The 16,758-nt window shown below is 43.7% G+C and overlaps 1 protein-coding gene across 2 annotated transcripts in view; it reads left to right on the top strand.

Moving 5' to 3' along the window:
• The window catches only part of zc3h3 (zinc finger CCCH-type containing 3), a 48,475-nt gene extending 32,244 nt beyond the window's left edge, over window positions 1-16,231 (top strand). For both annotated transcript variants that reach the window (XM_020625532.1, XM_020625530.1), the window contains 8 exons: window positions 2,444-2,607; window positions 5,234-5,297; window positions 5,693-5,848; window positions 7,025-7,094; window positions 8,953-9,084; window positions 13,131-13,294; window positions 13,399-13,556; window positions 15,993-16,231. In XM_020625532.1, the coding sequence (XP_020481188.1) occupies window positions 2,444-2,607; window positions 5,234-5,297; window positions 5,693-5,848; window positions 7,025-7,094; window positions 8,953-9,084; window positions 13,131-13,294; window positions 13,399-13,556; window positions 15,993-16,024 (940 nt within the window). In that variant the 3' untranslated portion in view covers window positions 16,025-16,231. The remainder of the gene's footprint in view (window positions 1-2,443; window positions 2,608-5,233; window positions 5,298-5,692; window positions 5,849-7,024; window positions 7,095-8,952; window positions 9,085-13,130; window positions 13,295-13,398; window positions 13,557-15,992) is intronic.
• Window positions 16,232-16,758: the final 527 nt, after the last annotated feature.

Here is a 16,758-nt window from a genome sequence, read left to right as displayed (position 1 = left end):
TTCCAACAAGACAATGACCCTAAGCACACAGCTAAAATAACGAAGGAGTGGCTTCACAACAACTCCGTGACTGTTCTTGAATGGCCCAGCCAGAGCCCTGGCTTAAACCCAATTTAGCATCTCTGGAGAGACCTGAAAATGTCAACCAATGTTTACCATCCAACCTGACAGAACTGGAGAGGATCTGCAAGGAGGAATGGCAGAGTATCCCCAAATGCAGGTGTGAAAAACTTGTTGCATCATTCCCAAAAAGACTCATGGCTGTATTAGCTCAAAAGGGTGCTTCTACTAAATACTGAGCAAAGGGTCTGAATACTTATGACCATGTGATATTTCAGTTTTTCTTTTTTAATAAATCTGCAAAAATGTCAAAACTTCTGTGTTTTTCTGTCTATAGGGTGTTGTGTGTACATTAATGAGGAAAAAAATGAACTTAAATTATTTTAGCATATGGCTGCAATATAACAAAGAGTGAAAAATTTAAGGGGGTCTGAATACTTTCTGTACCCACTGTATATTTTAACAGTTTCTAACATTGTTCAGTGCATTGCAAAATCTCTGATCCTCACCCCTTACTCTTCAGCCTCTCTACTCCTCTTTCATATCCTCTTCCTCCCTCCTTCCCTTCATCCCTCATTCAGCCACCAACTTTTGTCTTCTCATCCCCTCCCTACTGCCCCTTGTTTGACCTGTATATTATTCAATTAACATATTCTACCAAAAATATGGTCAGTGGCTCTCTAAACACAATTTTAGATGGAATTCAGCTGTATGGTTTGCTTTACTGACTTGTGCGTCAGCTCACCAAGTCTGTCTTCTATGACAATTGGCAAAGTGCCCAGGGTGCATGACTACATCTGCAGCCATTCCCAATTCACTGACCAGACCTGGCTTTAGATGAACCCTGATATACTTTAAATTTGTACACGTATCCAGAAGCCACTGTAGTGAACACTATGCATGAAAGGGCTAAAATTCAGGAGTGGTTTAGCTAAACATTTGGGTTTTTATTTCAGACCAGTGTACAGACCATGCATACCAAGGACCAGCTGAATCAGATGGTCTGAGATCAGTTCCAGTTAAGCTGTGTTATAATGTGAGCAGACCACAGGACTGCTTTGTTAGCAAGGAAACCTGGAGATAAAATACCTCCCTGGTGTATGAGCAGGGAGTAACATTCAAATCCAATTTCATGTTGTGTTATGTATAGCTCGTATACTGTTTCCTTGTATTTAAGGTGTCTCATGATGCCTCCATCCTCATCTGTCAGCAGTCACTTTGAACCCATATGAAAATGCCCTAACAGTGAGAGTGTTACACCCACATTCACTGACTGAAGCCCTGCGTCAGGGTTAACTGCTGTCTGTGTTAACTGTTCAAGTCATATCCCCATTAACCTCCATTATGGCTCCCTAGGCCGCCCGGTCCTTCCCTGGGTGGCAGTCAGCGCTCCAACATTAGCCTCTATTACAGCTCCCCTGGCTGCAGTTGCCCTGTGTAGGGCAGCCACTGATCTTGTATTCGTGAATCTGAGTGTCTGCGCCTCTGAGTTATAGCATGCAGTCAGGTAAACGGTGTACATGGACGCAGCTGATGGCTGGTATTTGCTCCCCTTTTTTTGTATTTGCAGCAGTGCAGCAGCTGTCCTTTGCAGCATGTGAAGCATCCATGTCAGTTGTTTTTTTGTGCGTTTGGGGTAATCCTCTCTTTTCTCTGTAATGGGAGGCATGAACTCTCGCTCTAAACCCATTTCCAGCCCATCTGAAATACGGCAGCAAATTACCTGCAGCAGCGCCCTGCACACCAGCCCCAATCTGCCCCAAATAGAAGTGACAGGACAGTGCAATTTATCGCTATAACCCCTGCACTGCCACACCACCAGCCAACATCCTTGTACACACTGCAGGCTTACACATACAGCCGCTGCACACATACACAAGACAGTGACTCCTGAATGGTGAGCATGTGTGTAGAGGCCTGCGATTGTGTGGACTGTACATACTGGAGCAGGAGGAGAGTGTGTGTGGTCTCTACGCTCCAGTGTAGGGGCCAGCCTCGCTGCTCTGGCCCCCTGCCCTGCCTATTATCTCATTGATTTCCTCCTCTCCTCTTTTCAATTCTCTCCATTTCCACACTGCCGTCCTTTCCATTAGAGGAGCAATTTAACAGAGTGCTGTGACATGGAGGGGGGGGGACTGGAGGATGGGAAACATAAAGCGAGGAGGGGAGACATAGTGGAAGAGCTGGAGGGAAGACAGGCAAAAGAGGGGTGGGACTGAGGGAAACTGTAGTATCCAAGCATAACTGAACATTTCATGTAGTTTATGAACTGAGCTTAACTTGCAGTTAAACTGGAACTATCCCTTCACTGTCTGTGTGAAGACATGACTTCCAGAGATGTTTGTGTCTCTTATAATCTCTCTGCCTTTCTTGTCCCTTGCAGGAGTTTCCTCCAGAGCCGTCTTAGAGTCCCCCATCACAGTCACCCATCGTCCGTCCAGGACCGGAGAGGAGGCATGATGTGCTGGATTCGTGGTTCCCTGTACCGGGTGTCAGCCAATAAGCTGTCTCGCACTGTAGCGCCAAACATGTCAATCAACCGAACAGGTACACTAACCAACAGCTGTGGCAGCGAAGTGTTTAGATGTTGTTCAGTTTCATAGCTGACTTGTGGTGATTGTTAATTACAGGACCTTGAAGGTCTGGAAATGTAAAATCTAACAAAAATTGTAATTCTTTTCATCTAATAAGTGCTGGACAAGTGAAAACAGACTTGGGCTTATGCATAAAGTTATTTTTCTTTTCTTTAGAAGAAACGTTGCACACCTTGTACTCGGCTTGAAATTATTATTATTTTTTTTAATCCTCGGGAAAATTCACACTGAATCTGTTCTGTCTAAGCAGAAAATGTGTGAATGTGTGAGTTTAACTGCAGTATCACTGCAGAAATGTTTGCATCTCTACTGCAGTCAAGATTATTCATAAGTATAGACTTCTGCTCTTTTCAGTCTGTCATCACTTGCAGAAAATCAAGACAAAGTATGAGGGTGTATTTATATTTTGAACTCTAACTTCAAATCAACATTTGAATGAATGAATGAATGTAACTGAGTGTGTAGATTTACTTTTACAGCCCACAATTATACTCAAGTGTTGGAATCCATCATGGCTTTGCTAATGCACTGACTGGCCACTTTATTAGGTACACCTGTACAGTTGTATGCAATTCAGTGCAACACTTCCACCTTATCATCTGTGCTTATGAAGATCAAAATGTTTTGGTTTTTGGTGAAATTGTCATAAATGTATACATTTAATTATATGTTTATGATTGAAGTCATATTCAGAGGTGTTCCTAATATTCTGAACCTCTCATGTATGCAGCTGGGGATGACAAAACTATAGACACCTCTAAATAAAACATAGTCCAGTACAACACCACCTTTAACTATGACCTCAGTAGTAAACATATAATTGAATTTATACATTTGACAATTTCACCAAAAACTGAAGAACTTCATAAACACAGATGTTAAGGCGGAAGTGTTGCATTGAAGTGCATACAGTTGTTCAGGTGTACCTAATAAAGTGGCCGGTGAGTGGATATGTCCATGGAATTGTTTGTTTGATTATTGGGTGGTGCCCACATGTACACGTTTCAGTACCAAAAGCTGCTGAGGTTTGATACCCGGCCCTGTTCAGGACATAGACAGGGCAGTGACTCGGTGTGTAGCCTGAGGTGATACAGGAGTGTTTATTCGTGTTTGTGGCTGCAGCTCTATCCGTGCTCTCTAATAGACTTAGGGGAGCTAGCTGGATTTGCCATCTGAAATAATAAAGTTGTCATCTGTCAGAGCAGTGAGGGGGAGGGTCTGGAGAACCAGACGGTGCAGATTAAAGCCCAGATCTGCCTCCACCTCCTTCACACTTCACCCCACCTCTCTTACAAACACATTCTCAAGCAACTACACCTACAGGTGAAATTGAAGAGCTCAAGTCTGATAAACCCGTGACTGGCATCCAAACACGCATACCTGCATCTTCCAGGGACACGCTTCAGGTGTCCTCTCAGCAGGAGCTGTGATATCACATCTTTCACCCGCGAGCTGGACATTTGTTCTTGGTCTGGAGCCACCGACCTGTAATCCTGCCCTGCTTAAATCACAGCAGAGCGCAAACCTGAGCTCTGAACAGCCAAAAAAGTTCCAGAATTAAAGGTCTGAATAAGATGAACTGCCACACGGATGCACATTTCGTGAGTCTTTTGGGTACATGGTGTTTTATGATGTTCTCAGACAGAACAGAATGTTACGTTTGGCTTTGTCACCTCTGTGACACACCACTACAGTATAAATCATCAGTGACATATCAGTTTTTATATTGCATCAGGCTGCACAAACGCACACTCAGACAGCAGCAGCTCCAACACGGCTGATGTGAATAATTAGAAATCTTTTTTTTTTTTATTTGAGGTAAGATGTACTATATCGTCTGACATTACAAGATAAATACACTTTAAAAAATAATATTTTATAGACGGAAACCAGCCTCCCCTCTTTTCAAATGTGTGTCCATGTCTAATGCTGTGATAACATTTCACAGCATAAGTAGGTTAGGAGCTTCCTGCTGCGACACTGTGTCATATTACTACTGACATGGGCAGATTGTAACACACCTACAAGTTAAACTAACTGCAGATCACTGTTAGTTACAGTCATGGCCAAAAATATTGGCACCCCTGCATTTCTGTCAGAAAATGCACCACTTCTCCGAACAAATTGTTGTATTCACAAATTCTTTGGTCTTCTCATGTTTATCTCTTTTGTTTGCATTGGAACAACACAAAAAAATCAAATCGGGTTGATTCCACATTACCATTGGAGTGGCACTGGTTCATAGTAAATACAGGTTTCATAATCTTTTTATTTCTATGGGTAATTTTTAATAAACCAAAATAACATAAGTGAAAATGAATGTATATTTCTGTAAAACTAAATCTGTAGTGGGAGGGCCTTATTGAATCTGAAGATTTAGACGACGTACACTAGTAGGGACTCCAGCTTTAGCAAAGAACGCCTTCATATGTTGTAAATAGTCAATTTTGCTGCATCCAAAAACAAACAAACCCATAAGTTCTCTCCATTTCTGCTGCTTTGTGCGATTGTGTGCCTAATTAACCTAAACACAAACTTCCTTTTTTAAGTTACTCACCTTATCTTTTCTCCACATTTAGGAAGGTCCTGCAGTCCCCAGGTCTCGGCTGTGATCCGGCCCTCCGGCAGTCATCACTTGGCCAGGTAGGCTAGTCACAGTGTCTGCTTCAAACTCCTCTCTGCAGAAGCTGTCAAGCTCAAGAAGTGAGAACATTTCTGCATATATATTTGACGTTTAAATGGTTTAATTAAGAACAGTTACATGTGGCCCTCCGCTGTGTCTTCATACAACATTGCATTTGATCCTTTTTAGTCTCTCCCTTAATTATAACTGCCCTTCAACACTGTCAACTAAGGGATGTAAAGTAGTCTTTTAAAATTAAAATTAGCATGCAGGGACACCAGTATATAACCCCCCCCACCCCCATTGGGGTGAAAGCTGAAACTCTACTCCTGCAATAATTAGCCCTCTTTACTTACAACAAGTAGCTAATTACTGGTGTGTGGATACCTGTGGTTTGTCTGTCTCCTGGAACAAGCCGTGCTGTCCAGCGGAGTCTTGCCATCATTAGACACGCTCATCAGAAGAAACAGCAGAAGCAGTACTGTATGTACTACAACCGCTTTGGCAAGTGCAATCGCGGCACCAGTTGTCCCTACATCCACGACCCGGATAAGGTGGCCGTCTGCACCAGGTAACAGTCGCACAAACAGAGCCGTCTCGTTTGGCCAGTCACACATACCAGACTCAAAATCTGGGAGGGCAGTAGACTGCTGCTCATTGAGAATGGGACCTGTGGTATCATCCACTGAGCTGGGACTCACTGACACTACAAGGGAAAGCTAACAAAGTCTCCACTTCATCCAAATGTCCCATGATGCAATGTGAGAGACAATCGGGTGAGATAGAGTCATACTTGTTTTGATTCAGGGACCAATTGCAGTGCAGATACAGGAACACAATGACGGTTACCCAGTGTTTTACTGCATTAACACAGTTTCAGCATTATTTTCCCTGAGTTAAAAAGGACTGCACATAAAGCTAATCTGGACTGGGGGAAACAAATTAACTGTGCAACACGAAACTGAACTGTTACCACATGTGTAGTACAACAGCTGCTGTACATTAGAAAACAACTGTCCAGTGGGAACAGAGTATGAAAAGTATGTGTTCAGTGCAGCAAACCCCCAGTGGGAGGCCAGCGACTGCCTGCTGTGATGTGTCTGTATGCGTGATTGCAGTGTCATATTGGTGAGCAGAGCGGCAGCGTTGATGGTGTTATGATGCTTCACTCCAAGTAAAAATTGCATATTTCAGACATCCGTGGTTCTGGAAGTTAATGGCCAGTTGCACTCTAAAGTACTTAAAGGTTTAGATGGATGTGAAACTCTTGTGGTTCAGCATCAAACCCTAAAGATTAAAGCATGTCAGCTTTTAAAGAAAGATACTGTTTTTATTGAGCATCACATTTTGTTACCCACACTGCCAACAGAGCTTGGAACTTAAAATTACCCTGTGGAGAAACCTGATAAAAGATTCATTGGTTAAATCGGTTCATTTTCTGACTATAGGTTAACTTTTTTTGAAAGAATTCAGTAACTAAGGGCCAGTGTTTTATTCCCAACTGGAACAGCAAAGTATCAGAATTTGGTATTGACTCAACATGTGTGGCACAAAACACATCAGAAATAAACATGAATTCCCAGGAGCAAAATTGTAACAATTAAAACTGATGGCTGAAACACAAACCTAGTGAGAGATTCTCTCCAAATGAGAATTTACACTAGGAAACATCCTTGCACAGATAGTGGCTCCTCTTGCTTCCTGTTTAGCTTCTGCATTCTGAGGCTCGTCTCTTGTGCATGTGCAGGTTTCTGCGAGGGACGTGCAAGCAGGCAGATGGGTCGTGCCCATTCTCCCATAGGGTGGCTAAGGAGAAGGTAACAAACATCGACACCTACACACGATCCAGATACTAGACAACATTGTGCTTCATGGGTTCCATTGCAAACGCCAGGCTCTGCTACAATGTGTAGGTACTGAATAAGATGGCACAAAGCTTGGTCCAGTCAGTGTGGATCATATTTGTGTTCATTTGTGTCCAGGGTCACCTGTTTGACCTACATCTAGTTTTGTCCTTTTTACTTTTTAAGCTTTGCTGTGTTGCATGGTGCTTGTTGCTTTTTTATGATGCATGTAAAGCATCTGATTTCCTTGAAAAGTGCAATAGGTCCAAGCTTCTATGATCTGTGGAAAATGTGTGTGCTTTTGAAAGTGCTCTAGCTCATCTAGGGGAAAGCAGCCCCTCAAAAAGGGAAGATTTTATTTCTTTTTACTTAAGACAAACAAGCTTATAACAGGTGCCTTGCCTCGCCCTCCACACACACATGCACACACAATGCCCTGCACCTGTGTTGGTTGTCACACTGCTGCCTCTAAGTGCTGAGAGCCCAGCTGTCAGTTTGTAATGCAGCACCCCCTCACCCCCAAACCTTTGGCCCCTCCCTCCACAGAATACACCCGCTCTAATTTCATGTGGGCCACTTAACTGTATGTGAGTCTTGGGGAATGTTATGCACCCACCACCCCCAAACCTGATCCCAGCATTAGTGTGTACAGGCGAGCCCGAACCCTGTGTCCTGCACCCCACCTTCCTCTCCCCCACTAGCACAAATACCTTGAAACCAGACACCCCTGAGCCTACTCCCATGGCAGCACCCCCATCCACTCTCACCACCAGCAGTGACCCAGTCGGTGCACACATCCAAAGCACATAAACACATCATGAGAGCTGGACAAGCTGCTGCCTGGATAAATATTTCTGTAGCAGTTAATTACGTAGAACTGATCGCAGGGTGGAGTCTTTCTCACACTCCATCTTTCTCCAGTGAACCCCCCTCAGAGGTATATTTAGACCAGCCCCCACCAGGCTCTTCCCCCACACCAAACAGTAGATCTTTCTACACACACACACACACACACACACACACACACACACACACTGTCGAGATGTCAAGACACACAATCACTCTCACTCTGCCGCTGTCAACTGCAATTAAGGTCATTTAGCTGCCTGGTGTGACAGATCGCTTGGCACATGGGACACGTCTGAACTGAATGTAATGCGGTTTAAAAACACATCTGTTAACAAACTTGTATAATCTCATGTAATGACATGCCTTCATCACTCCTGCTTTCTTTCTCTGTGGTTTAGTTTCTTTTATTGTACAACTCATGAGGAGATGAGGGTGGGGCCTTAGTTAACACAGTCTGCTCGCAACAAGTCCCAGCAACTCCCACAGACCAAAAACACGCAGGTTAGGTGAATTGGCGACTCTAAGTAGCCTGTAGGTGTGAATGTAAACCGTCAGAGATAAGAGTTGTTCGGGGAAGAAGCAGCCATGTTATTTTTTTTTTTACCAACATGTTGCCTTCATCTGCTCCATGGCATAAAACCACCTTAACCCTTTCATTTTATTACTTAACATTTGAAGGCTGCAATTTGAACCAATAGATAGACTTTCTTTTCTATCAGAAGCACAACTGATATGTTTTCAGAAAGAATGCAAAGAATCAAAAGTACATGGCTAAGTGAGACTGATACACAAAATCCACTGTCTTTCTTTGGACATTTAGCCAATAATCTATTTCCAGAATATAAGACAAAGGTCTGCTGAGCTGGGGCAGTAGACAGCAAAGATGAGGGCTCTATGTTGTGGTTAAATGCTTGATATTTATACTCTATGTCAAGTTCTCAGGTTCAGTTGATTCACATTTAATGTCTCTGACTCTCTCCAGATGCCGGTGTGTTCCTACTTCCTGAAGGGAATCTGTAACAACAGCGACTGTCCCTACAGTCATGTCTACGTGTCCCGCAAAGCTGAAGTGTGTGAGGACTTTGTCAAAGGCTACTGTCCTGAGGGAGAGAAGGTACAGATACTCAAATACACATTTATTCAGTTCTATTGAAATTAAAATGAGGCTTAGGTAAACAAGTAGTTACAGTAAGTTACCAACCTCCCCCTGTACACTCACACACAAACACATTCGTACACAGTGACACACAGGCAGGAACAGCTGCAGCGTATGGTTGTTCATAATGGCATGACTTTAGTGTCTGGGTGACACATCGAGGGCCCGATGGGTAACAGACTCGGGCCACCCGAGTTCCCCCACGAATGCATTCTCTTCCCACATCCACCTCAAACGCACCCTGAAATGCTCCCTCCCTCCAAACTTGTTTTTGAACATTGAATGTGAAACAGATGCTTTTTCACACTGTCAGGCCTCATTTAAATACTGCATGGGGAAATGAGGATATAGAAAACAAAAGGGATATTAATATTTATTCTATTAGCTGAAGTGCTTAGGTCTGTGATTTTCCCCCTGTGTGTGTGTGTGTGTGTTTGTGCCTGAGTGTGTGTGTGTGTGTTCAGAGCGCTGTGCTGTGAGGCTCTGGCGGCTCTATGATGGATAGCAGGCAGTAATTATAGATGGGAAAACTGCTGAGGATGGCACTATGGGCCAGGCAGGCAGACACTCCAGCAGCTCAGGGGTTAAGTCTGCTCCTTGTCTCCATCCTCCATCCTACTCCTCCTCCTCCTTGCAGACTTGCCATCGTCCTGCCTCATCCTGGCTTTGTCTCATACTCGCTCTCCACCTCACAGGAGCTGTCTCTGCTTTGTCCCACAGGTTTTTTTTCCCCTCATTTCACTGTTTTAATCTTTTTCCCCATTATCTGAAATGTGGCTTCTGGATCCAGGTCTGTCTTCTCTCAACTTCCTGACACATGCAGCCAGCCACCAAACATCACTGTGTCTGACCAGTTGTCGTTGAAAGCTTTGGGAGACGAGGCTGTATTTGGCTCCACTGGTTTTCATTGCTTGTGTATGTTAGCAGAGAGCTTGATGTTGACTGTTGGTTTTTTTAATCATGTGTTCGACATGACAGACCAATCATTCCAGCCTCACTCAAAGCTTTGGAGTAAAGAGCCGAGGCAGCAATCCGTGGCGCCTATTCACACCGATGGCTTTAACCATCAGGGGCAACTTGGGGGTTCAGTGTCTTGCCCAGGGACACTTCGACATGTGGACTGGAGGCACCGAGATTCGAACCTTCAACCTTCTGGTTGGGAGACGACTGCTCTACCCACTGAACCACTGTCACCTAAATGTGATATTATCTACTTTTGCTCTAAAATCCTGCGCTGTTTTGCTGTGTATTTGAAGATTGCATTGTGAAACACACCAGCAGCATCTTAACAACAGTTTTATCACACTTGTTCTCTAGCTTGACACATCCTGGCTACAGAAGTACTTTTTCTGTCTGATGCAACCAGCGTGTTCTACAGATGTGAATCCCCGACAAGGTCAATGTGTTTTCTGACTGAAAATTGCTCGCTCTATTAAAAATTCAAGGTGCTGTTAGGTGTGTGCAAGTACTGGGCAAAAGCTAAAATACAATCCAGGTGGTCCAGTTGAGAAATGGCTCCACGAGTGAAAACCAACTGAGCACATCGCAACACAGTGTTGGACCCTGTTCACTTTCCAGGCAACATGTGACTGACTAGTGATAGATAAAAATGGAGGGGTCCAAAGAAAATTGTCAACTTTAAACAAAAACCTACAACTGGTGCTGCAGTGTCATGAGGTTCAGTCTTATCCTGCACTGGAGACGTGTTTACAGAGGAGAGCATCATTGTTCTTCATAATCTAGCAACCCGAACTCTGTCCTGCTCACAGTGAGTGTCTGCTTGGTGCCCAAGATGTAAACACAGGTGAAGTCCCCTTTTTTATTTTACTGTCTTTTCCATTTCCTGCCCTCCATCCCTCTTTCTTTCTCACTTCTTTTGCTCCTTCTGTGTCTCTTTGTAAATGTGCTGACGCCTCCTGGTTTTGGCCCAGCGGAGAGCTCTCTAATAGGCCCCAGAGACGTCCCAGCTTTCCTTAAATCAAGTGGAAAATTGTTAACTTGGTGTGGGATAAAGATGTTCTGTCCACTTTAGCTTTTTTCTCCATTTCCCTGCTCTCTCTCTCCCTCATATGAAAATGAGGATGTATGAAGCTGTAGGGAGTAGATTGAGCTTTTACAGTCGGACACTTTTCTCACATTGCTAAAGTGCTTCAGCTTTAACTCTTGTTGTCTTATACTCATGTCCAGCTCCCCCTCGTCACCGATGGCACATTTTAAGTTATATTTTTAGTTTATCTGCCAGTAGGGTTGGCGCTGGCAGACACTGTATGTGACAAATAGACAGAATCCTTTATCAAGTATATTATGTCTGTATAATGTATTTAGATGTGCAGAGTTGCCTGCCAAACTGCTTAGCTGTTGTATATCACACTGGGCAGCATTAGTAGACAGGCAGCACTCACCTCCTTGCCCACTTCTGTCACTAACCAGTGTTCTGGATGATTATAGCTATCAGCTCTTACATACAACATTAGGATCACAGTAGTTTTCATCCAGTTGTTTAAAGGGAAAAGAAATCTGCATTCAAAAGTATTTATTCAACCAAATTCTTAAAGACATAACTACAAAGACGACACACCTGAAGCCACCAGGGCGAAAACAGGCACTTTGAAGACGACACGGCTTTGGGAACTTGTGACGAATATTTTTTCACTTTTTCCTCTGACATTGCGTACAGGATACACGACAGTTAACTGTGAAATCAAGAAAGAAACTAAATGAGTACTCATGAGTTGCAGCCATAAAATCATGTATCACTGTTGACAGTATAACAGGAGTTGATGGGTCAGTAGTGATGTCATACACCAAATATAAACACAGGGCTTCATCAACACCAGTGGCAGGCCTGATTTGTTGACTGAAGTCTTGTGTCAAAACCACAGCCCTATAAGATGATCAAGATAAACATTTGACAGGGAGCTGATCCCTGGGCTGCCCTGGCACCCGTGGAGTGCAGGAACATGGGTCTGAGGGCCAAGAGAGGGGCTCTGATGGCAGTGAGTCAGGAGCGTTGGTCTCCAGAGGGTTGACCAAGAGCCCACAGCCTTCCTGGAAAATCGATCTCAAGAATCTACACACACACACACACACACTCTCTATTTCTAGACCAATCTGCCTCCTAGCCTTGTGGTCCTCACCCCTCCACACACACACACGCATGCACACCTATCAGCCTGCACTCCAGAGTGAATATAATTAGCTTTTCTGACAGGTGGGAGAGATCAGATCTCGTGTAGAATGAACCTACCAATTTACACCCGTATTACACTGTCATACACACTCGGTTGCAAACATGCATGTGAAAGCTTGCTCTCTCAGGCACAATGCTCACCACAGTGACGCCGACTGTGACCCACTTGCTCAGCTTGCACATTAAAGGAGAGGCTGAAGAAATAAATGTCTCATAAAAGTAGTAATTAAAAAAAAAAACTTCAAAGGAATCTTGCAATATCAAGAGCTGGGACTTGCTTTAACTCCTGTCCTAGCAGCTGTCCTCTGTGAGCAGTAAGATTGTTGGACCATTTTGCAGACAAAAGAACTTGTAATAGAAAATAAATAATAAAATCAGTCTCACTTTGTCCAGGTCCAGCCATGTTTTGTGACCTGTGTTTAGAGGTTCCTGGATTTAATACAGTGTTCATGAACCAGTCTTAATTTTAAAGAGGAACTATTGTCTTTCAGAAATGTTTCCTCATATTCAATTAAGTGTTTGTTGCTTATTTAAATTCACATATCAACTGTCTGCAGGAAAGTAAATCAGCTCCTCAGCAGTTTGAACATTTGAAGTTTTTGATACATTACTTTGAAATTATTTTTCTACAAAGCCCTTTTCATGTGAAAGTTCTTCAGTATTAATGGTCAGAAATAGTCAGTCAGTGTTTTCTGTCATACTGGGAACTAAAAAGAGGAACCCATATTAGCTGCTTTGTTTCTGTCTGAGCAGTGACTTCCTTCATTGATGCTGTAAAGCTTCAAACCTGATGGTCTGTGTATCTACCCACCAGTGTAAGAAGAAACACACTCTGGTGTGTCCAGACTTCTCTAAGACTGGATCCTGCCCACGAGGTGCCCGCTGTAAGCTGCAGCACCGCCAGCGATCCAAACGAAGCGCCGGTAACGCCTCGGCCACCGCAGCTAAGAAGGCCCGAACCAAAGAACCTTTCAAGAGGTTAGAAATCCAGATTGTACAGAGTTTAGTCACTACTCATACAAGTCATCACTTACTTGAACTTGATTAACAAAACATTACCTAATGATGTTTTCCCCTGCCAGGCCCTGCCTGTCTGTTGTCATGCCGCAGGACTCTCAGGCTGTTGCAGGGACGCCCGCTGCAGGTCCTTTGGAGCTGCCATCCTTCATCTCCCTCTCCAGCTCTCCAGAGGAAGCTGATGCACCTGACTCGATACGAGTGGAGACTTTACAGGTTAAAGGTAACAAAATGCATCCAGATCTAGAGCAGCTCAGTGAGCAGCGGTGTACACACAACAGTGTGACAAACAAGTCACAGTGTGCAAACCAAGGTTTCCAAGAAGCATTCATTTGGTGATTTGGAGGTCAAAATAAATAGCTGATTATGTTGAAAATGGACACACATTTTTTTTTTTTTTTTTTTTTACATGTATATTTTACATATAACTGTGCTTTTAGTGCATGGTTAGGATTTGCTTCATGCTGTGTACTGTACAACCTGCCTTTGTAAATGTGCAGCATCTACAGAACCAGACTGAGCCCACTTTTAATCAGTTTCACATGTATTGTAAAGCACCTGACTGACCACACTCAAAGGAAAATTCATTTTTTACCCTGCAGGTATTTTTCAGGGAGGTTTTATCATCATTCAATTATGATGAAAAGAAATTACTGAGTTTATTACTGAGGACTGGGAATGTTCCACAATGGAGACATGGAAGAAGCACAGGCAGTCAGATGACACAGGTTTGTGTTATTGTTCTGTGAATAGATAAAAGCAGTGTCCAGATATGGCAACTCAGATGCTATACTTGATCGAAATCATGGAAAAACCTGTGAAAATTCCATCTGAGATTAAAAACAATCTTCCTCTATGAGGACTAACTGAGCTTTACTTGGTGCTGGCTGTCAGGTGTTTGGTCTAGAGATGTTTTGTGGAAGGATCCAGTTTGTCACGACAGCCACAGGATCATTTCTCAATTCATGCAATGGGGAGTGGTCGCTCGTCGGCACTGCAGACAGATGATGGTGATCAGAGCAGGGCTGTGGGGATACTGTGACGCGGGGGTAAGAATAATAACGCTCGCTGGACAGAGGTAATAATATTTAGGTTTTGGGCCGGATGGAGGCACAGCTGAGCGCTCTGTTGACAGACTTGACAGATAGAGGATTAGGAGAGAAGCTTCCTCCTCCTCCTCCTCACCCACCAGGCTGTCCACCTGCCCCCCCTGCCTGCTGTGCGTGCCCACACACACACACACACACACACACACACACACACACACACACACACACACAAGTGCCCTGGCTGCCACCGCAGCCCACTTCCACCACCTGTGTGTGCTGGGTGATCATGTGGATATTAATGTCTGAAGGGGTCAGATTGTAACCTCCCCACCCACTTTCTTGGAAACGTATTTTCCTTGATAGTTCCTTCAGAATGACTTGCACCGACTAAACTGGGTCCTTCATAAATGAGTTCTTGTCCTCACGTGCATATCAAGCCTTAATGAGCCCATTATGTTTAATGCGTAAAAATTCCTCTGTTTGATCTCGACTAAAAAGATGACGGAGGTTAATCTTCTTTTTTTATTGACAAGCACAATGAAACTGTCTCAACAGTTTCTTGGAAACAATGTGGACCATCCAACGTATTGACATTTTTTCTATTATTAAACTATATACTGTCGATACTTGGAGGCAAATAACAGCCGGCAACAACAACAGTTTAGGTTGAAAATCTGTTTAACTGTGTCGTCGTGGCAGCTGGATCATATTCCTGTCTGGTTTCTTTTAGACTAAGGGATCTTATAAGAGCTATTGGTCACTTGTACTTTTTCATTCTTGGGTGATCCTCCTGTACCTCATGGTTTATATTCAGTCTCCCGTGCTGGGACACAAGCTTTGACCTGACCTGAGTCATCTTGAGCCCTGACCTTCTACACAGTCCAACTCTACAATAATATTGTTGCAGTAAAGGTTTGTTTGAATCTCAAGAAGTTCCTGTTTGCATTTGTATGTTTTTTGTCTCTAAGTGTTTGTGTGTTTGCAAGCATGGGAGGATCAGTTGTGAACTTCGGTGTTGAGCAGCAGCTGAGCCTGTGTTGCACCCTGGACTACATGTCCTGGATCACAGTTTACCTGAAGAGGCGACATCATGGAGCAGTTTAAACTGCTTTTTCCTCACGTCACTCAGTGCAGTGGTACAGCTCTCCTGTGTGTGTTAACACACACGTGATCCAGCAAATCATCGCCCCTCCACCTCCTCTGTCCCGTTAGTGTGTTCTCCTAAGTATTACTAATGACGCTGTGGTCTCTCACTAACACACTGCGCCGCCCAGAGCCTCATTAAAGGTGGAACTCAGCCAAACAAGCTCCTTTCCACTTTGCATAAATTAGTTCAGATGCAATGCATCACTGCCAAGATTACAACCTTTCTCTTTCATGTACACACAACTTCATCCGACCCCGTTATCCTGCTCTTCCTCATTTACTCCTCAGCTGAGATCTCATCACTCAGCCTTTCCGCTGTATTCAGCCTACAGTACGATCTACTACTGTCGGCTCAGTTACATATGAATGAACACACTGATTATTTTTTTTTCCTTTGATTTCTGCCAATACTCTTCGTCATTTAATTTTTCTTTTCATTTGAATTTCCTGTTTGTCTTCCTCAGAAAAAAAGCTGCAGATCAAGCCTCGACTGTGAGACGCCAGCAACTGTCAGCGGTTCACTGATTTCTGAGCTTCAGGTTTGTCCTGACAGGTGAATCTGTGTCCTTTCTCTCTGAACTCCTTAACTCAGGGCCTGAAAGTTTTACTTCTACATCGATCCATCTGTTTTACATATCACTTTGGATGTTTACTGAGTTTCTCATCAGGTTGTGTAACATTTCAAAATAAAATTTAAACTTGTACCGTGTCGTTTCAGACTCTTTCTGACAAGTGAAATCAGTGTGTTTATGTTTTGGAGTGATGATGATGTCACGTGACCCGAGTGTGTTTTGTGAGTGTTTTCATCAGGAAGGTGGTGACAAGACAGCGCTGCCTGGGGTCGAGACTTTGACTTCCTTCGGTTTTAGCACATGTAGAACAAGCATCCCCTCTCCGCTGTAAAATACAAGGACATGGCTACAGAAGGGGACCTGCAAGTTTGTCAAAAATACAAGGCATTTGCAGCTGTAATTATTACTGGGATGATGGGAAACTGCCCACATATGCTCTGGATGGGAGAAAATGGTAGTATGGTATGTTAAATGGCAGGCAACTTAACACCTGTTTTATGTTGTGTTCAGCAAATCATCATTGCCTCCCATCCCATACTACCGTGAGGTGATCCACCCGAGTCTCTTGTCAGTCCACCTTCCTACTGAAAACACACAGATCGCCATGTTTCTTAATGCACCAGTTGTTTTTTTTGCCTACATCGGAAGAAATAAAGAT

This window comes from Monopterus albus, unplaced genomic scaffold (assembly GCF_001952655.1).
Source record: "Monopterus albus unplaced genomic scaffold, M_albus_1.0 scaffold357.1, whole genome shotgun sequence".
Taxonomy (NCBI): Eukaryota; Metazoa; Chordata; class Actinopteri; order Synbranchiformes; family Synbranchidae; genus Monopterus; species Monopterus albus.
Note: the sequence above shows the minus strand (reverse complement) of the source record. Positions and strands in the feature narration are given on the sequence as shown.